Below are 21,291 nucleotides of genomic sequence, written 5' to 3' on the forward strand. Positions count from 1 at the left end.
TATGGCCATTAATGAATGTTCTGACCTGCGGCACACACAAACCTACATTTTCTGGTCGTATTGCAAACAAGTTTGGGAGTCTCTGATGTGTCCTGACTGTCAACGCAGCAACCATTGGCGGCAACGACCTCCGTCGAGCCAGGGTGCCATGGGATCGTCGACGAAGGAGGCATGGCTCGGACACGTCAGCATGGGCACTTGCGGAAATCAAACTGACAGCCGTTCCTGCCGAGACTTTTTGATCTGCTGGTTGAGTACTGTAGATTGACTCGCTAGGTTTGATTTGCGCCGTCTCCGCGTTTCTTGGTAGGCTCGGCAAGGCATTTCCGCCCCTGGATCCCCCATAAAGTGGCGCCATTTTGCAAGAACGATCTGGGCCTGTGAATTTGGAATGACGGTCGCGTGGAAGCATCGGAGAAACAAAGACTACGACTTTGCAGCGATGAAAGTCAAAGTACGGGCCGATTTGAGGTGTGATGTCAAGGCGTCTTGAGATGAAATGTGACATCCGAAGTGCGGTACCATTTCGCAACGTAGACCCGCCACCACGGGGACTTGGAAAGCTATTACCAACTCTGTTTGCAGTACGACGTCGTGCTGCATAAGAAAGTCATGGTGATTATTCAAGTGCTGGAGTCGAGATTGGGGCGACGTTCAGGTCACGGAAGCACGGCGATTTGAGCTTGGCCTTTATGGGTGAAATAAAAGGAAAAAGCGTGTTTCTATGTGATCTTCGCAGCATGGCATCGCTAGCAGTTTCAAGGTTCGCCTAGGTAGACATCTACCTGTGTAGATGGCGATACATACAAGACCAAGTTCCCCACGTCAGCTGAACATCGCGACGTCAAGATCGGGGCGGCTTGGGACGGCTGGGAATGACACTCTGCCAGCAAAGAAGGCAACGAGATCAAGAGGATGAGAGTGCGGTTTCCAAAGGGGCACGTCAAGCAGTTTCACCATGTCCACTGCAGTCTCGAGTACGCCCTCAGGTTACAGAGTTGGACGCTGGCCCAAGCACACCCAGTCCCTATAGACAGGGGTGGACACAGCCAAGCCATTGGCATGGCTGTGGCCCTGTGGGACATCGGAGACGCGCAGAATGTGGTGTCCCCGGATGCCGAAACCCAGACACGATATGAAGATAAGGTCGATGGTTGTAGTGACGCAAACATATCGGCGAGCCGGATGCTGCAGTACCATGTAGTGTAGCAAGTGCGCTGAAGTACGGTTTCTATAGGTGACGTCGGGTATCCGGCGCTGTCGCTTGGTTCTGCCTGCAGTTGCTGTATGACGGAACGCGGAAGTCTCCTCTGGCGGGACCAGAAAGAAACTAGGTTCGTTTTGCCAGCCTGTCTGAGCTCTCTCCCGCCGAATTTGTTTCCATTCAACGTCGTCCCATAAGCTGTGTTTGTCGAGATCGATAGACTATGGACAGTGGCTTATAACTCATGCTTCCGTAGCAATTGGGTAAGGAGGCCAATCGGAACGCCAAGAGAGACTCGGAGACTTGAAGCGCGCCAAGGCGGGACGATGGGGCACTCAGACTCTAACTCTAAAATTCAGCGCGTGCTCCACGTGAACGCCCCCCCCCAAAAGGCCCTGCCTGCACTGCATGTTCAGGGGTTCCGCCAATGTCTGGGCAGGGGGTGTCCAGAGAGGAAGAGGCAGTGGTGCTTGATTCAGTAGTCGGCTGGTCCTGGATGATACATGTCCGGGATGATACAGGATTGAATGGAACAGCGCGATGTTTGCTGCCTCCCTGGCTGCTGAATTCCGTAGGAACATTCTTCTCTTGCTGACGCCGAGTGCAATGTGATGTGCCTTGATCATCCGAACTTCCGGCCAAGACGTGAAGGCCTGTCAGTAATCGTCAGAGCGCCCTGGTCGGGACACCCCAAGCCTCGCAAGGGCACCCTTCAGATGACAAGACAAATGCTCGGACGTGTATCTCGTTGGCAGGACGGTGCGGAGCGAACGAGAGCGCCCAACGCCGACAACGACAGCAACGGAGCGATTGATGTTTGGTGCTAATGAACGGTTTGTCGCACTATCAGACCAGCTGCCGTCTGATATTCCAACAGTCGCTTGCCCAGGTCGGCTGCCCGCCCTTTCACGGCCAATCAATTGCTGCCGCCGCTTGCTCGTGTCGTCGTGGTGCGGATGGCCGTTTACCATGGCCGCGCTTGGTCGACTTTGGCCGGCTTCCGTAGATCGACAATGTGAAGACAATGGGCACGTATGCGCTTCGATCATGTCCGGGAAGCGCTTCGCCTGACACTGGTAGCCTCACTTCCCGACGAGATGGGCAGGAACGCTGGAGACGGAGGGTGTGTATGCATGTGGGGTTGGTCGGGACGACTGCTATTGGCACATTGCTGTGGTTGGGAAAGACAGATGGAGATGGAGAGGGAAGAGAACACTGCGATATGGGGCAGGCACCAGGGGGGGGCTACGGTCGCGCCTGCACTGAGCTTAGCCCACCCCCTGGACCGTCTCGACTTGCTTCATCGCCGCCTGAGCTCAGGCGGGACGAAACGCCATGTGCCTGATGTCGCTCACTGCATTGCCGCCATTGGTTCGCTGAGCACCACAGGAGGTCCACTGATCCTCTCCTGCGACGACAGGAGCCGCATGCGCCTTCCAACGACAAGATGCCTCCTTTTTTGCCTACTCCTCCACGCCTCTCCGTCCTTCTCTGTCATCTGCGTACTACTTACTACAAGGATCCATCGGCCCTTGACTCATGATTGCGGCCAAGACACGCTCCGGAGACCATCTGTGCGATGGTCCAGGTGAATGAAGTGAGCACGCAGCCGCGGGTGTCCATCATGGCTTCTCCTACTGCTACACAATCCGACAAGCCGGACGCAACCAATGACACCTTCTCAGGACCCTGCCGTCCAAGAAACCTATCCCTGTGTGCCATCTGCTAAGCATCCAGATACAGGCACCCCGGCATCAGAACTTGCGATGCCGTCACATGGCCCAGCAGAGACGGACAGCCACCCCTGTTCCGCTTGTCGCATCCTCCGTCTTCAGACAACGCTATCGAGAAGTCTCCAGCATGCCCCAACCTGTCTTGTTTGGGGGGCGGCCCGCCCTCTCGTCATCGCGCCTTCGGTCCAAACACCAAGGGACGACCTGTCAGCCCTCCTCAGACCCTCGCCGCGCTCTCTCAAGGCCCCTGCGCCGTCGTGTTTGGGATCCGTGGAGATCCCACCCGCGGCTGCTGTTCGCCCTCGCCCTTGCCCTCGCCGTGCTTTGCCCAGCCCTGCGCATAGTCAAGGCTTGACCAGGGTACGGCTTCGCTCGACTATTTTGCCAGATGCCTCCCCTCCTCCATTCATCCCATCCATCATCCGCTTCTTCTTCTTCAACCCCTCCCTTTTCGTTTCTCCTCCTCCTCCCTTAAACGCTGCGAGTGTGTCTTCACCTCTGCCTTTCATTCATTTTCAGTCTTCTTTTGCATGTCCCGAAGTCTGTGACTGATCGCTCCTTTTCTACGTCTCCTCGACAACAACGGTCTGGTACCACCTTACTTTCAGTTCAACTTTTCGCCCTTTTAGTCTCCTCGACGGACTTGTACATCAATTCTTCAGTTTCGATTTGAGACGATAGATTCGATCAGTCAACAACACATTCTCACCCCACCGAGACAATCACAACCATACCATCACCATGCAGATCAAGAGTGTTCTCATCGCCGTCGCCGGCCTTGCCGCTCTGTCCGAGGCCTCGGTCATTCCTGGCCCCTCTCCCTTCAGCAGGACGCTCGCTCGTCGCCAGTTCCGAGGCGGTCAGGGAGGCGGTCAAGGAGGCAACAACGGCGGCAACAACGGTGGGAACAATGGTGGTAACAACAACAACGGCGGCAACAACAACAACAACGGAGGAAACAACAACGGTGGAAACAACGGTGGAAATAACAACAACGGCGGCGGTAGTAAGTATCACAGAGCATCAGTCAGTCGCTCACCCAGTCACTAACACTCTTCGTAGACGCCGGCGCCACCCAGGTCTGTCTCGTTGACGGTGTCCTTCAGGAAGGTTCAAACCAGGCTGGCCAGCCTGCTGATGGCGCCGTTGCTTCCGCCACGGACGACTCGAACTTCATCAACTTCTGCCAGGGAGAGGACTTGACCAACGGTGAGCAGAAGACTGGCGGCTCTTGCAACGGTATCCCTATGGGCAAGATCCCAGCCCAGAACAACATGGTCTCCAGCATTCTGGTCAACCCCGCCCACAATGACAACATTGAGGCCAACACCGACTTCGACATCCAGGTCCAGGTCGACAACTTCGCTCCTGGAGCTTTCACCGATGCGCAGAGTACCTATTATTCTGCCCCCCAGGACCTCGATGGTCAGGGCCGCATCATTGGTCATACTCATGTCACCGTTCAGACCTTGGGCGGCAACCTCACCCCTGACCAGCCTCCTGACGCCTCTACCTTTGTCTTCTTCAAGGGAATCAACGATGCTGGCAACAACAACGGCCTTCTTTCTGCCACTGTCACTGGTGGTCTGCCTGCTGGCAACTACCGTGTCTGCACCATGTTCGCAGCCGCAAACCATCAGCCCGTGATCATGCCAGTCGCCCAGCGCGGTGCCCAGGATGACTGTAAGTCGACCATGACCCATGATGATGATCTCTCCCTGACCAGTCACCAGGCAACAAGTTTACTGTCGGCGGTAATGGCGGTAACAACAACAATAACGGTGGCAACAACAACAACAACGGTGGTAACGGCCAAGACCAAAATGCAGGCAATGGTCAGGGCCAGAACGGTGGTAACGGTCAGGGCCAGAACGGCGGTAACGGCCAGGGCCAGAACGGCGGTAACGGTCAGGGCCAGAACGCAGGCAATGGTCAGGGCCAGAATGGAGGCAATGGTGCCGGACAGGGCGCCGGCGCCGGTCAGGGTCAGGGTGGAGGCAATGGTGCCGGACAGGGTGCCGGCGCTGGTCAGGGTCAGGGTCAGGGTCAGGGCGGAGGCTTTGGTGGTGGCTTCGGCGGTGGCTTCGGCGGAGGCCGTGGCCAAGGTGCGTAATGTGAAGTATAAAACTTAGATTGAATCCTTCCTAACATCGACCTAGGTGGCCAGAACCAGGGTGGTAATCAGGGTGGTGCTGATCAGACTGCCGATCCTGCTGCCGATGCTACTGCTGCACCGTCCGCTGACGCGACTGCCGACCCTGCTGCCGGAGAGACTGAAGCCGCTGACGGTGCGAATGCCGGCGCTGATGGAGGACAGGGTGCTGGCGGTGCTGGTGGTGCTACTGCGGCCAATGCCGTCGGCGGTATTGCAGCGCCTGAGATCTCCGACTCTGGCAACGCCGATCGCCCGTTTGAGGTCAACGGCAACACCTTCACCAACCGTCAGACCGCTGCCCAGAGAGCTTGCGACATTCAGCAGAACCAGTGTGCGGACGCCGTCAACGGAGGCGGCGGTGCTGGCTTCGCTCTGTCTGACTGCCAGGGACAGGTCGCCGCTTGCGTGGCTGAGCTTGCCTGAGAAGCCTGAGAGACCTGAGAAGGCTCTCTGGTGCAACTCTCACAACCCCCTTAACTCCCCTTGTGTGCTGCCTCTCTTCAGAGCGGGCCCGAGTCTACGTCGGTCATGAGTCACCCGATGTCCTACATATCTATCTTCTAATGTTTGCCCCGAAGTTCATGTATCTGTTGGCTGTATGCCATCCCGAAGAGGGTGGGAGGGATTTTGTTTGCCGTTGACATAGGATATGCAAGATTTGACTAGAAAAGGAATTGAAGACACATTCCAGCAGATATCTGTGTTCTCCCATGCCATCATGGTACAGGCACTGATCATGTCGCTCCAAGTAGCAGAGAATGACAGCCAGCAGCACTTGCTCCTCCGGCCTTCAACTTGGCTTGCGTAGCCAGACTTCCCAAGACTGGTCTTGCTGGCCACGGTTCGTGCAGGAGCAATTCCGGAATACATGCGTCTCACCTCCGAGCTCTGGACCTTAAGGAGCACTGCTCATGCGTTTTGTGCCGGAACGTCTGAGCCTGGTTTCTGAAACGGGGCGGAGGCGTCTGGTGTGGTGGCCGGGGTGTCCGAGGGGCCTTGGGACGAGACGACGTGGCCGGCTGAGCAGGGATGGAAGATTAAGTTGGAATCTGCCAATGTGCGTGCAATTTTCAGAGGGGTTTTAGAAAAGCCGGCACTGGCCCATGAGTTCTTTTCGGCATCTTGTCCGTGGGTTGTGTTTGGTGTGTGGTGTTTTCTGATGATAGTAAGCTTGCGCTGTTCTTAAAATTGAGGCCAGCCGGGAGCAAGCGCGTTAGGTCTGGTCTCATGAGGAGGAGGGTGTCCGTTTTGGGGCTGTCAAGTCCCTTTCCCAACTCATTTTGATTCTCACCGAGTGAGCGTTGCATCGTTTGCGCGGCTTCGGGACGTTACAGTAACGTGACATTGGCGATCGTTAGGCTATTGCCCCAGTATGGGGTAAATCGTCCATTTAAAGTGCCGACGGGATGAGGGTGCGAGCTTATGCTTACCTAGGTGCTACTCAATATGCTACGCCTCCGTACGAAACAAAGGGTCGTCAGATGTCACGCATGCGTAAACCTTATAGCACCATGCCAAAGAAAGTCTCCTAGTCAATGCCAGCGAAGACCAACAGTGCTCATCCCCTTACCACAGCGAGCGTTGGCATCTAGTTCAACGCACCTTGCAATGCAGCCGTTATTTTCCCAGGAGTAGCCGAAGTCATCGTCTCAGCAGGCAGCCAACGCTCCCATGCCTTCTCGGACTGCCACTGTAGCCTCTCTCGCTCGAGCGTCGAGGCCATGGGCTAGCTAGCAACTGGTAGGACTACGAAGCGTCTGTTGTGTCCTCGGGACGCTGCCTTTTTTTCTTCTTTTTTTTCTTTTTTGCGAGAATTTTCTGGCGCCCATGATCGCGAATTAATGTTTCCTTCGTGAATATTGTCACGAAGAGATGAATATCCTGAAACAAAACAACATGGTTATCACGTCATTTGGGAATTCTTAGGTTTCCAACAGCTGGCAGCGGGCACGAAGCTCTTGCAAGCACAAAAAGAGAGCGACGGACGTGAGAACCCCAAAACGCTTCCAAGGTCGTACATGACAAAGGTCCCATTAAACGTGCCAGAGTGTGTTCCATGGACGTAGACTGCACAACAAAAGTCCCATCCTGCTCGCCGCTCAACGACAAGGCTCACGACTCGCCTCAACCCGGGATTGACATGAAGCCTTAACAACAAACATAATGGTTTGTTCGCTTACTGCATCTCCGGAATGATCTGCTTGAAAAGTACTCAAAGATGAAAGACGTGTAATGGGAGCATGGAAACATTGAGCAGAGGGACAGCGATTTGGTCTCACAAACCCCCCGTGGCATTGTGCACAGACTTAATTGGTATAAAGTTTTATTGGGCCGCTTACTCGAGCCCCTACATCGGCAACGTGGCCATATACATAATGAAGAGAATAAAATGGAAGGGAAGCTATAGTCATGTCTGTGCTGTCTCTTATCTCGTGAGACCTTGGCGTTGGCCCTGGCCCCAGCCTCGCCCGAGCCAGACCTGCCGAATGCGCCGTCCCACCAAACGCCAGGAAAACGCTGAACAATGCAAATCGAAGGTGGTACAACAAAACAGTACTCGTACCCTAGCTCCAGTCGGGCTGGACTCAGAAAGACTCGCTCGCACAACGACGTGTCTCATTGTATTTTGATGGCTTCGAACAGAGACAAGCTCAGAGCCGTGTCGTTTTCGCCCACAATCGGCGACGGCTCACTCAGTAATTCCCATCGTCGGAATATGTACGGTGTCAGCCTCGCGGAACCCTGCACGCTAATGGGGATCTTCGGTCTGGGTGGTCCATTTGACGGTGGCGTTGGCGTCTGTCGATGCGCGAGCATAAATTGCTCCATCCAAGGCGCGGCGTAGCTGAAAAGATATCGTATCCCAGCGTCAGACGTAACGGGAGTTTGAAGTGAGCCTCCGATAAGGATGGCGCGCACGCACTGCAAGCGTGACTCTTCGGGTAAATGATCAACGAGGAATAGGGCGAGGTCGAAAGTCGTCTGTCGTAGTTGCCGACCAGAGCTTGCTTCCTCACAGCTGATGTTATCAAGCTCAAGCATGATGCCGGACAGCACGACGAGCATGCGTGCGCGAACATCATTGGCCGCCGCCGTCGTGGGTGGTTTCATGCTGGCTGGCTGCGTGGGCGACAACACCGGCTCGTTTGCCGTCGTGTGAAGTGTGATGAACTTTAACAAGATGGGCAGCCAGTGCTCGATAATCGCCATCCTCAAGTCCTTCCCAATTATGTCCGTGGCCGCCAGCAACTCCCAAAGCTCCGTCAACTTTTCTACCATGGACATGTTGAGTTGAGTAGCCTTCAGTGCTGGCCGCCCACGAATGATAGCCTCGACGACCGATAGCAGACTTTCTGACAGTCGAACCGTGTCCTCAGATGAGTCCCTGGCAGTCGACATAGTCTTGAGCGATGGTACTAGGCTGAAGAGCCTCGTCTGAGCCTGCCGCTTGAGATGATCTGTGATTTCCTCGCTCAGATAAGGCAGCACACTCGTCCACATCATATTTTTCGTCTCCACGGCCTGGTCCAGGGCTTTGGACAGCATGTCAACGTGAGACGGAGGCTGTTCATCTCCACTGCTGCCACTCGCTTTGCTCGCTGCCAGGCCTATCGAAAGTTTCAACTGGCAGAATGGGAGTGTAAAGTCGTTGGCGAGCTCCAGCACCGTTTCGAACGTCATAGGATCACTCGGATCCCGAGTCGGCGCCAGCAGTCTTGTGGTGATACTAGCAAGCACCTCGCTCAGCGGCGAGTCTGCAAGCTTGGTGCCAAGAATTTGCACGGTGGTCGGAGAATCGTTCAGCACAAGAAGTCGTAGTAGATCCAAAACATCGTCCCGAAGATCTTGCCGGGCCAAAGGGGCACTTGCTGACATTTCGGAATTTTGCAGCTTAGAATACTCGATGAGAGAATTCCTGATAAGCACAGCCAGCTCCCTGTGGTGTTGCTGTGGTGCCACCCGCTGCTGTACATAGAAGCGATATGCTTCTTCCTGTGAAAGGGCGTTCTTAGGCGGTAAGGGACTGACGACGAGCTGAAGGACCTCTTGCATGTATGTTGACGTGCAACCAATTTGACCTCCGACTACTTTGCTGGGATCGACTGTCGTCGTTGTCATGATGGTAGACAGCCCCAGGCAGCCAAGGCTGATGAGGAAGGGATAAATGTCGAAAAGGGTTGGTCGTGTCTTCATAATGCTGACATGGTGGACCCAGTCTGTCATGCGGACGTCAAAGTGCTGAGTGTCAAAGATACGAAGCCTGGCCAGAAGGGCACTGTAGGCATGCTGCTTCTCCGAGTCCTTCGCCCAACTACCCTCGAGACGCGTGACGACGGTGTGGAAAAGTCGGTCCATGGTGGGACGGTCGAGGCTCGTGCCGCCAGTGAGTAGCCTTTCAATCTCGTCGTTCAGCTCGCCCTCCGCATCCTGGAGGCGCGCAGCCATGTTGTCCGAGACTGGCGAGCAAGCGTCGATCGCTGTGCTTTGATCGATCTGTTGGAGCTCCTTTCGAAGGTGTGCTGACGTGTTGGCCAGGCCCGGGAGCCTGGCGGTCAGGGCTCCCAGGGCCACTAGCAGCGGTCTGACTCGAACTCCTTGCTCGTCGTTGACAATCTTCATTCTCTCGAGTAGCAGATCGCAGAGATTCCGCGCCACGTTCATTGCTGCGAAGGTAGCCAGATGAACGTTGACTGTGTCGGCGCATGAAGCCAGTATGTCCGCATCAGGGAACCTGCTGGTCAACTTGATCATCTCGGCCATGGTCGTGAAATCCTTGGCTGCCTCCAGTATAGACCGAGCATGGTTGAACGCCGTCGGAGAAAGATGAATGTCGGAGCTGGATTCGTATTCGTCCGTCTGAAAGATTCGTAACAGTCGTGCGCCGACCTCAGTCTGCAACGCCCGGCTACTGTTGCTGACGGCACGGCATATCTTGGCCAGCGGCATCGGTCTCCTTTGTACTGGTGATACCTCTGCGTTGGACGAAAGGCCGAGAGCGTGACGGATAAAATTCCACGCGGCATCGATATCTCTGGCTTCCTCTGCCACATCGAATGCCGCGCGTCGCAGCAGGTTTGCGCGGGTCGCTATCAATGATGAGCTAAGCGCGCTCAGCGGCAAGTCGATGAGCAGTCTCGTAGAGCAGGGAGCATCGGGTTCGGTATCTAGCGAAGACGTCATCCCCCCGCGACCCATGAGCCAGATGATGTACTCTCGAACGTTGAACTGGCCAGTTCTGACAAGTTCAGAAATCAGCTGGTAAAATAACCGCTTTGGGGTCACCCCCTGAGGAGGTGCAGCGCCGATGGACTCAAGGATCGCCGTGGTGATATCGACACCGGTAGAGGCCCAGGCGCGGAGCAAGCTTGCAGCAACATAGATCCTGGCTTGTCCAGGACGGTAAAAAGAAGTCGACCACTCAAGGACGGTTCTCACAATCATTCGCTTGTCCTCGCTGACATTCCAGCAACTCGATGCCAATTCGTTCGTATATAATGTCTGGAATGTCGTGTCAAGCTGTTTAATCAGGATCTGGCGGTTCGCCGGTTGAGACTTGCCACTTGAAGCAATGAGTATCTCGTTTCGTGAGTTTAGGGCTTTGTAGGCGCTCAGAACGGCATCGTTGTCTATGGGGATAGAAGCAAGGAGGGTTTCTCGACAACGAAGCCACGTCGTGGGTGATAAGAAGTTGTCTGGGTAGGAAGAGAGCAAGGGCAGTAGGAGTGAGGTGAGCTTGGTGGAGAGCTGCGTCAGAATGTCGCGATCGGGGTCGTTCTGGATCTTGAATCGGCCATCAGTGCATGTTCTTCCACAGAGAGAGGTGAACGAGTGACATACCGTGGTGAGGTGGCTGAGTAGAGCATTCGCTAAGCGGCGGCCGTGTCTGCGAAGACGAAGCAGGTCCTTCCAGTATATTTGACTGATCAGGATCCACATGGGTAGCTTCGACTGGGTGCTGTTTTCGAGGCCGCCGACCAGCCAGTCCATGTAATGATCGCGGTCGACTAGGTGTTCAGCGTACAGGTGTGTAGCCAGACGTATGCTACAAACGTTGGTCAGTAACGTCTCTCAGGGCTTGAAGTGAGGAAGAGGAAGAACCTACGCATACTGCACCCTGGCCTTCCAGTCAACCTCTCCGAAAGCAGATGCAACGCTCTCAACAAATTGCTCGACATACAGGGTCCAGTCCTTCAACCACTTGGCCTCGCCACCCATGACGACTGTACCGTTTACGCCCTTTCTCTTGACGGTCCTCAAATCATTGGCGCCAACACAACGGACCAGCCACACTGCACGCTCTGTAGGTACGTTCTTGTTGAGACAGTGATCGAGAAGACCTTTGCCGCGGATTCCGTGAGGAATGGTTCGACTCAGTCGACGAAGCGAGATGGCCGGGTTCGCCAGATCGCGCATCCAGACTTCCCGCTTGGTATCGGTAAGGGTGACGCGAGGTGGAGGCTTAAACGCCGAGGGTGCGACGACCTGTCCGTTGTGTTTCCTCTGGTTGAGGACACCGACAAAAATACTCGACAGGAGGTTAAGACCGTTCTTGTGCTTCAGAGCTGGAAAGATGGCAGGCTTCGCTGAGGTCGTCTCGGCCTGGGTGACGGGTGCCTTGTCGAAGTAGCCATTCTTGATAACAGCATCGGAAAGGCGGTCCTCTGGGTGATTGCCAGTCCACGAGAAGAAGTCCGCATTGCCCATGTCATGGGACTCCTTCGCTGTGGCCGAAGTACCGTACCCAACTTTTGTCGCATCCGCCTTGGGGCGGTTCAGCGGGGCATATCGTGGGGCGTCGGGTGGTACTTCGGCGCTGTATGGTTTCGGACGACCATCCTTCTTCGTGGCTATGACGGCAGGCGTCGGGTCCTTGGATGGCGTCGGCAGCGCAAACCTCGGGCGGCGTTTGGGCATGGGCATGGGTGGGTTGTCGTTGTCGAGCGGCCCGGCTCTGGTAGAGGCGGGCGAGTTTGTGTCGGCGAGGCTCGATGCGTCGTTCTTGGGGACGAGGCGTGAGGGCGTGAGGTTCTGGGGGCTTTCGGTGGCGGGCTGGAAGAGAGTAGAATCGTTGGAGAGCTCGAGCTTGAGGCGGGAGCCTCCCCTCCTCGGCACGGTGCCATATCGGTTCTGCGCGACGGCGGCATCGTTCGAGTCGCCGGTCAGGTCGATGAGATTGCTGGGCTCCTTTCGGACGGGCGACGGCGGCAGATATTGGGCAGAGAGGGTGCGCTGGTGAGGAGGCCGTTGGACCGTCAAGCCCGAGCTGCTCAGGGTTCGCTGCTGGGGCGGTCGCGGCTGGACGCCCATCGGGGTCCGGGAGGTCATGGCTAGCACGGGGATGGCTGCGACATGCTGCGCGATTGTTGTGGAGGGAGTCAGTTGGGTCGGAGGATTGATCAGACAAGTGGCGGCGACGGAGCGATATCGATGAGGGTTCTGCGAGGGGTGGTCACCGGGCCTCGCGACGCTGGGAAAAGGGTCGTGATGATTACGACGGACGGCGGACGCCGGATGAGATGATGTTCAGCCCCGGGCACAGATGACAATGCAGACGGGGCTCGAAGGGCTCAAGAGGTGTGTCGGGGTGCGGCTGTTTGATGGCGATGGCGACGATGAGAATGATGAAACAGATTAATGTCGTGATAGTTGTCAAGCCCGGTAGGAGTATGGTCAATCAGAGACAAGCAGGCGCTATCGAGGCGACGCAGAAGCAAAGGAACCAAAGACGAGGCGGACTGGACGGGACGGGAGCACAGAGCACAGAGCACAGAGTACAGAGTACAGAACAGAACACAGAGCGTTGGTAGGTACCACCGAGAGTAGGAGCAGCGCAGAACAGAGTACGCCAAGCACGACCGACGTGACTAGGGTCCGGACAAGGTACTTTGCTTGGTAAGATGGGCGTCGGGGTACCTTGGATGGCCCAGTCCAGCGGCGAACTAGCTGGCCTCCTGGCTGGCTGGCTGGGACGTGTCGCCAGTGCAGGTGTGCGCACCAGGCAGGGAAGGGAGCGCGAGCCGTGGTAGGCGCGGCGTGGGAAGGAGGGATCGAAGGGGGGCTTTGGGGGGGTGTGGTGGGAGGGGAGGGTCAGGCAGGGCGCAGGTCCCCCCCCCCCCCCTGTTGCAGCGCACCCAGCAAGGAACAAATCGGGGGCGAGTAGGAGGGCAGGACGGTTTCGACATTTCGCCGGGGGTTCGGCGTTCGGTTGGCGGGGGGTCCAAACAGCCCTCGAGCAGGGCACATGGTAGACGTTGGCTGTCAGGGTCGTCGGGGATCCTTTCCAGCACGCCAGATACCTATCTACCTACTGACTGGTAACCCCCCGTCAGTGCCCACCTCCCCAGTCACGCCACCCGACAGCCCCCGCGTTGAGTCTTGCTGTTCACTGGCTCGTGGCGAACAGTGTACCTACCCGACGCGAATCGCCAGAATGCCCCCTTGCTCTCATGCGGGCGGCTTCGTCACGAGACCAGACACGAACCGATCAGGTAACAAAAGTCGACGAGATAGGTAGACAAGTGCTCGCTGCGATTAAAAACCCCGCACAATGTCTCTATCTCCTATTCCATGCACAGTTGACGAATCCATGTCATGATTTGTCCACGTCGTCTCGGGCATCGCTCGCTCCGCAATTGTTGGGGGTTGCGGATTCAAAAGGCCTAATCTTGATCACCTGCAACGCTGCCTGTCTACCTACCTACATGGTGGGTAGATAGTGATTGACTTGAACCCCGAGTGGTAGTTCCCGACTACCCGTCTCGACTAGCCGGAGCGAGATTTCCACATGTGGTTGTCGACCCTGGTCCCAGTCGCCCTATCGGTTATGGGCGAACCCAATGAAGGACGGCTTTCCGATGGGGCTCCGGGTACTATCTAAGCATCGCTCCAGCCTTCAGCTCACACCTCGGAACGGAGTTTCTCACTCCTGTAGTGGCAGATCCCATGCCCCGTGCCCTTACACACAGCTTTCGTGGCATCTCAGCTCGGCACCAGGTAGAGAGATAGGGCCACCTACATGGTGGGGTGTTGTTGCATCTGGCTACGCGCAGATTTGACTGGCAGTTAACTGGAGACATCATACGTGGACATCCAAAGCCCCAGAGTGGTGTAACGGAACCGGATCTGTGTCCCGGCTAACCCGCACATCGCTTCAACAGACACAAGACGATCCTATCTCTGGCATCCTCGGTGCTCTGGAGTCCTCACGACCAAGTTCATGCGCTGAGTGCTGTTCAATGCAAGTATCCTGTTCTATGCGTACACTCGGATATCCCTGTTAGCAACACGGGCGGATCCTCGAGGACCCTTCATCTCGATCTGCTCGGGGAGAGGGGTGCATCCTGTTGTTCCGAAACTGCGATAAGTCGACTGCAAGCATCGCACCCTCCCCCCCTTCTTTTCTGCCAATCCTGTTGTTCGCGTGAGTCTAGCCCGCCACAAGCCACAGAGGGGCTTGCTGCCCCACACTGCTAGACACCTCAGGCCAATATCTCCAATCCCGCACCCCCAATTTCACCCCCAACCCCAGATTTCCCATGCGACTGCACAGCGACGACCGACTCCGCCATTGAAGCTATCGTGTCTCTGGTCTCTGCCGGCACGTCAACCATCAACAACCCATTCGAGATGGCTTCCAAGAAGGACATGCGAAGGGCCGACCTGGGTACGTTGTTCTGTCCATGCCTGACCCCCATCGATCTTCCTTCTACCACATTTTCGTCTGCCAATGCCCCAACTAATATCTCTCCAGTCATCCCCTACCAGGCGCCCAAGCCCAAGGAGACGCAGGAGCTCTCCTCCACTCTCTCTAGCACCCTCCCCATGGCCGTCATGCTGACGCGCAACCGCTTCATCGGATGGTACGAGATTTACCCGCAGCCCTTCTGGAATCACACGTGTCGTCGCATGTCGAGCAAGCCTCTTGTCTCCGCCCCCCCCCCTCCAACTGTTGCGAAATCAAGATGTGGCGTCTCCGCACGAGATCATCAAAGAAACTGACACGTCGTTGCACAGGGCTGCCGTCATCTACAGCGTCCAGAACTGGCTTGGCGAGAGCGAGGATCAGAAGAAGACCGCCACCACTCCAGGCTACTTCAACGTGACCATGTCCCGTACGCAACCCCGCTCCTCCTCCATCACAAAAGGTGCTAACAACCACATCACAGTCGTCTCCCTTCTCGTCGCCTACCTGCCCCTCTTCCTGCCTCCTAAGCTGGCCGCTGCCGCCACTGGCACTGCGCCAGCCGCTCCTCTTCCTTTGCAATGAACGTCTCGAGCGAATCATGTAGCAGACGGTAGATGTAAGATGTCTGGAATCTGTATCACACGTTGAAACCAGGGACGCCATGGGGGGAAGGTCCCAGGCCCTCGCAACCAACATATATTCTGGGTGGAACTTGGCGTCGTGGGCTTCCTTGAGGTTCTTCCTGTGCAGGTTGGGAGCAAGGGACTCGCTTTGCAGCGAATGATTGTACAATACCCAGATATCCAGGGACGGCTTATGTTTTAATCACCACGTTAAGATCTCCTTGCCAGATTATGGACTTGCTACCCATGGCCTCTGTCTGCGCTCTGGAGATAGCCTTGACTACATCATAATGGGTATTATTCTATTGTTATATACGCTTTGGTGCTTTGACATGCGAGACATACACCTGAAGCAATCGTGTGGCTGACGAAGGAGATAGACCAGAGGCTTAGCTGTCGAAGAGGTCTTGTCTGAGATGCTATATTCTTGAAAGCTCCTTGAACCACTTTGCCTTGGCTGAGATAGTGTATGTTCGCCATGTGCAGATTTTATACAAGCATGACATTCCTGGAATATCACTGAACTATCTCAAACTCGTCACGGAAAATCATCGTTGGATGCTACTGCAGCAAATGCTTACTTAGACACACTATCTTTATCTAACGGCTATGCTATCTCCTTCTTCTCTCAGAACGTCGAGGGAGTCGCCGGTCTAGAGATAGACAAACTGCCTTTGCCTATAGAGACTGCATCGTCTTTTGGCTCGAAGCATCATGATTATCTTTGTCTATGTACGGCGGCAAATGCGATCAGTCTTCCAAGTCGACAGATCTCAACGCACATGGTTCTCAAGCGTTCCGGACCCGTTACTACCACTCTTGCACGCTGCATAACGAAACAGCCCGCTGTTCAAATGCGGCCTTGGGCTGCGGCCTTGTGTGCTGTCGTAAGGCCCATCTCCAGGCTCAGTAAACGACGATGAACGTTGACGATACACGTTAACACGTTGACACGCGCAGCCACGACGACCACATCCCAGAACCCCTCAGCTACGGTCCTACCCAGCTCTTTCAGACAGCTTCAACTCGCACGAACCAGGAAGGAGGGCCTTGTCCAGGGACCAGACATCGAAAACTCGCCGAAATACTACGTCGTGTCCATGGGTGCCTTCCCTCAATTCAGGGTGCTCAGGCTGCCCCTGAAGATCATCAGGATGGTTATCGATCACCTCTCCCAGAGCGACACCATCAGTCTTGCTCAGACGGGCCGCGCCATGGCCAAAGTTGCCATCCACAGCATCTACTTCAAGGACCGTGACTCAGGCCGACAGTGGGCTCTCAATTTGGGCTGCGATCTTGGCCTAGTTGACCTCGTTCAGAAGGCCGTCGAATACCGGTATGACCTCAACAAACTCACAGACGAAGGCGTGCCTCTCTCGCGTGCGGTCCGCCACACCCACCTCGGCGACAAGATATCGGTAGTCGAGATGCTGCTACGCAACGGGGCCGACCCATCGCTCTGCAGCAGCCACCCCTTGCTCACCCACTTCGCCCACAACAACGGCCTCGTGCTGGGCCACTGCCACACGACCATCCCAACGCTGCTCCTCACCCACGGCGCCCGGCCCTCGGCCATCGAATCCAGCGGCATCCGCCTCATCAACCTGGCCATCGACCGCGCCGACAATCTGTGCTGCCACAGCCACGGCTCAGTCTGCGTCCTGCGGCTCGTGCAGCTCCTTCTCCGGCACGGCGCCAGCGCCAACAGACCCCTCTTCACCGGCAGCGTCTCGCCCCTCGTGCGCGCCATGTGCTCGCAGCACCGGCCCGTTGACCTCTTCCACCTTCTGCTCAACAACGGCGCCGACCCCGGCGCCGCCTCCGACCTATACCTCGCCCCTGGCCGGCCCTTCCACCTCGCGCTGGACCTGCCGCGGCAACCGCAGGTTCCGCTGAAGTGGGCCATCCTCTACCTCCCCAGCACGACCGACTGGGACGACAGGATGCAGATGGCCAAGACCCTGCTCATCCGCGGCGCCAAAGGCAGCCAGCTCTGGCGGAACATGGTCCTCCACGATGTGATCGAGGCGGCGGGCTCGGATGAGAGCGCTGCCGTCGTGCCTTTCGGGGTGGCCTATGATCTGTGCGCGCTGCTCCTGCAGGGGGGAGCCAATCCGAATTGCATCAAGGGTGGCGAGATGCCGCTGCAGAAGCTGGCCTCGGCTCATGGATTCAATGAAAAGGATCGGATGCTCCTCGCCGGATTGTTGATGGCCGGAGGAGCTTGGGAGTAGATGGAGGATGGTTCTGTGATGACGACGATGATGACGAGGCCGAGCTACGGAGCCGAGATACTGATACGGAGGGTTTGTGGCGCTCCTACAGAGTACTGTCGTTTGGGAGTTGGGGAGTCTCTTGTTTGAGAGTCAATGTTGTGCTCAAACGCTGTTTACCTACAATTCGGCATATGGTATACCCCAGGAATTGCGACCATGTTTACTAGGGTCAACCTGACTGCTGTCTGTGGCTATTCACGAGGGTGCGCGGTGGTCATGTTTCCGTTCGCTCCCAAAATCCATACGAGGTCGATTCCGAGTACTCAATGTGGCGGCATGGTTTTGGCGATTCAGCATCGCACCAGGCGGCCCAAGCAAACCCTACCAGTAGTCAACCGCCGGATCTATCTTCTGGGGTCGTAGAAGCGATCATTTGAGATGATCAGCCATCACTACCCTCATGTGGGGGCACAAATTTGATGACAGGTTCACACGGAGTCATTTCTCAATGTGTGCTCAAGGTGTGCAAGATGCATACTTCGGGTCGATTCAGATACGGCTTGCCGTCAAAGGTCACGCATCGGGAAGGATGTGAGAGTTGGTTGGTCTATGTCTCAAAAAGGGTGCCTCGTATGTGTAAGGACAACAAAAAAACGTCGAAAGTCAACGATTTTCGGGGAGGTGGAATGGCCTCCGCAGCGGGCTACGTCAGTTCATGTTCCACAGCATACGAAGCTGAAGTTGGTCATGATGAATGGCGTTGCCGCGTCCGAAGTCGTTGAGCAGCGGCAGATTTCGGGAGGTGGAGCGGAGCCCTTCTGTGACGATGCATGACTAAGACGATGTTCGGATGGTACCGATGGTGGGCCACTACTATGTGGTACGGCAAGTACGGGTACGGGTAGTGAATGCGCCTACGGAGGCAGGTCAGGGGATCAGGGGTCGTCTGTGGCCGTCGTTGGGTGGTAGGTGCTGGCGCCAACGTTCGCCGGTGCATTGAATACCCAATCCCCACCCGCCGCAGATAGAGATCAAGACCACATGGTTGGGAATTCGAACGAACCAGTCGATCCATCTGCAATATCCAAGATCCATGGGTTGGAATATCGGCGGCAAGCGCAGAGGACGACGACGACGATGAACAGTCGTCATCCTTCGCACCGCAGCAGCGGTTGATGGCACGACAACACAAGAGGAGGAGAGAACATCAGCCAGCGATCAGGCACGGTGGGTTTCAAGGCCGTGGCTGAAACCACCACTCGCCCTCGGCCGTGACACCTTACGAGACGGTTCTCGTCACAGGCCTCAATTCACAGCCCTCGCATGGCCCCATTGTCACCTCACCTGGTGGTATTTCGCGTTGTGGCTGACATCACATTCTCTCATGGCCCGCCAGTCGCCTTCCCAGCCCTGATCCCTTCCATCCATGCTGTGCCTGGCCCTTTGAGATCTGCAACGTCAGGTGCCGCTCGGTGCTGCTCAGTGCTGCTCAGTGCAACGTCAGCTCCGCCGCCCCCCCCTCTCCTGCCGCCTCTTCGTCTACGGTAGGGAGGCTCGCGATTCTTTTCTTCCTCTGACAACCCATCCGCCGGAACGACACCATAATTTCTCATCGCGGGCCCAATTCGCTCTCTTCCCGCCGCCTCGCCCGCGACTTTCTTTCTTTCGCTTCGATTGTCAGCTGGTCTGTCCCTTTACTCCTCCGACCTTGCGCCCTGGCGGTTTAATTCTCAAACCCCACAATCAATCAATCTCGCCCCTCCCAATTTCCGCCCTACCGAAAACGAACCACGCGCCGCGATCGATCCAGCCTGGCGCCATCGAATCGAACCAGACGACTACCTGCCTCGCCCGCTTTTTTGAGTTGGACTTGTCATTGATACACACATACAACCCACGAAGCCCACGCCGTCGGATCGTCCCGAACGGCAGACGAACGACGATCGCTATTCCGCCCGTTCGACAGCTGTCCCGTCCTCGCACGAGAGATAGCCCGATCCGTCACGATGAGGTTAACTGTCGCGGCCCTCCTCGCCATGGCCGCCTCCCTCGCCTCCGGTGCCGTCGTCATCACGCCCGTCACGCAAAACCAGGTCGTCGACAGAGTCAGCGGTGACTGCTACTTTGGCGTTGCCACGCCCCAGGGCTGCGCGTGAGTGAAGGGCCTTCCAGCTGGTGTTGGAACTCCGGACTGACGAGGTGTAGACCCCTTCGCAAGTAGGAAGCGACTACGACGAAAAATGAGATACCCCGCCTCGACCGCCGCCTTGCTCTGCCGAAAATCGAACTAGTCTTAATCAAATGCTCTTGAACAAATCCACAACACCATGCTGGCGTAACCCGCAGGCAACAGAACAACGTCGACAATAAACAGAAAATCAACCTGCCTGCGCCTAAGCCAAGGTATGCATGGAAGAAGTCGGGAGGGACGGGAGAGAACGATACGGGGAGAGACCAAGAGAGAAGTCGTCGACGTGAGAGCGATGAGACGGGAGACACAACCTCATTTTGCATCTGCAGCGAAGTAATGACCACGACCACAAGCTTGCACGTCACGCCGGCTTGGTCTGGACTAAGCAACACCCCCCATCCCTCCTTTTCTTCTTCTTCTTTCTCACACATAGACACACTCTTGGAACATATGCGCCATGCCGGCCGCAACAATTTAAATTACTGGGAAATAGCGAATGCTTGCCGAACACACGACGCTGCCCGTATTACTGCTTCCACGCGCGATCCCTCCCGTGTTGCCGTCCTGACCGCGCCTTCTGATACCACATATGCACGCATACATCAAACTTTTTGCTCTCTCTCTCTCTCTCTCTGTGTGTGTGTGTCCTTTTCTGTCCTTGTCAACTTCCACCTGGGCGATGCTCACCGGACCATGATCCTCTCGCCGTCTGCGTCCTCGTTTTACTCTGCCACGGCACATGATGCAATGCGATAGGACGCAATGAAAAATCAAACCAAAGGCAACTGACAAAAAGTCAAAGGCCTTCGTCACCAAGGCCATGCTTTGGCGCTCCTGCCCTTGTATCGTTTTGGCGTTCGCCCGTCTCTCCTGACCTCTCAGACGCTTTGGTTGATCCCCCGAGGGTAACCCTTACTCTGCGGGACCATTAGCAAAGTCCCCGGCCTCGCAGCTTCATCGCAGCGCAAGGTTGGGAGAACAAGAAAGCAGGACGTACAAGGCACTCATCGCACGCCGCGTGGCTACCCGGCATCCAGTTGATGGTAGGGTATGCAACACACTGACCCGTGTTGTAGTACATGCAGGGATAGCGGTCCGACATGTTGGGCAAGCTTTGCGGGGAGGGGGCTCTTGGGGGAACGCGTGTGTCCCGAACAGCCGTGTGAGATGTCTGTATATGACGTGAAGAGGTAGAGACGGAGACCCGGGGTGGGGAGGGGCCGAAGAAGTAGCGTTTTCTTGTCTCTGTGGTGACGAGGGGATGCAATGAAAAATGAAGGTAAATGCGGCCGATGAAACTGATTTCCACCTCTTCCACGGCTCACCTTTTCGAGGGACGAGAAGCAAACTCGACTTATATAGATCTTCGCCCGTCGCCCGTCGCCCGTCGACCGTCGATGGCTTCACATGTCCACCAAGAACACCTGCCAACGTCGTGGGGGAACGATCGATACGGTGTCTATTCTGAGGAGCTTTCGACGTGA

General features: G+C 56.2%; 4 protein-coding genes across 4 annotated transcripts; 3 read left to right on the plus strand and 1 right to left on the minus strand.

Moving 5' to 3' along the window:
- Positions 1-3,678: 3,678 nt before the first annotated feature.
- Positions 3,679-5,515, plus strand: D7B24_005013 (uncharacterized protein; the record flags this gene model as incomplete). The annotated part of the gene is made up of 4 exons (XM_028639176.1): positions 3,679-3,943; positions 4,000-4,620; positions 4,671-5,042; positions 5,097-5,515. The coding sequence occupies 4 exons, from the start codon at positions 3,679-3,681 to the stop codon at positions 5,513-5,515; spliced, it is 1,677 nt and encodes a 558-aa protein (XP_028499083.1).
- A 2,193-nt stretch (positions 5,516-7,708) lies between these two features.
- On the minus strand, positions 7,709-12,418 carry SRB8 (RNA polymerase II mediator complex subunit; the record flags this gene model as incomplete). The annotated part of the gene is made up of 3 exons (XM_028639177.1): positions 7,709-10,873; positions 10,931-11,135; positions 11,196-12,418. The coding sequence occupies 3 exons, from the start codon at positions 12,416-12,418 to the stop codon at positions 7,709-7,711; spliced, it is 4,593 nt and encodes a 1,530-aa protein (XP_028499084.1).
- A 2,301-nt stretch (positions 12,419-14,719) lies between these two features.
- Positions 14,720-15,359, plus strand: D7B24_005015 (uncharacterized protein; the record flags this gene model as incomplete). The annotated part of the gene is made up of 3 exons (XM_028639178.1): positions 14,720-14,756; positions 14,844-14,952; positions 15,107-15,359. 3 exons carry the CDS (start codon positions 14,720-14,722, stop codon positions 15,357-15,359), a joined length of 399 nt encoding a protein of 132 aa, XP_028499085.1.
- Positions 15,360-16,500: 1,141 nt separating this feature from the next.
- On the plus strand, positions 16,501-17,634 carry D7B24_005016 (uncharacterized protein; the record flags this gene model as incomplete). The annotated part of the gene is made up of 1 exon (XM_028639179.1): positions 16,501-17,634. The coding sequence occupies one exon, from the start codon at positions 16,501-16,503 to the stop codon at positions 17,632-17,634; it is 1,134 nt and encodes a 377-aa protein (XP_028499086.1).
- Between the last annotated feature and the right edge of the window lie 3,657 nt (positions 17,635-21,291).

Source organism: Verticillium nonalfalfae (assembly GCF_003724135.2).
Source record: "Verticillium nonalfalfae strain VnAa140/NRRL 66861 chromosome Unknown scaffold_3, whole genome shotgun sequence".
NCBI classification, from domain to species: Eukaryota; Fungi; Ascomycota; class Sordariomycetes; order Glomerellales; family Plectosphaerellaceae; genus Verticillium; species Verticillium nonalfalfae.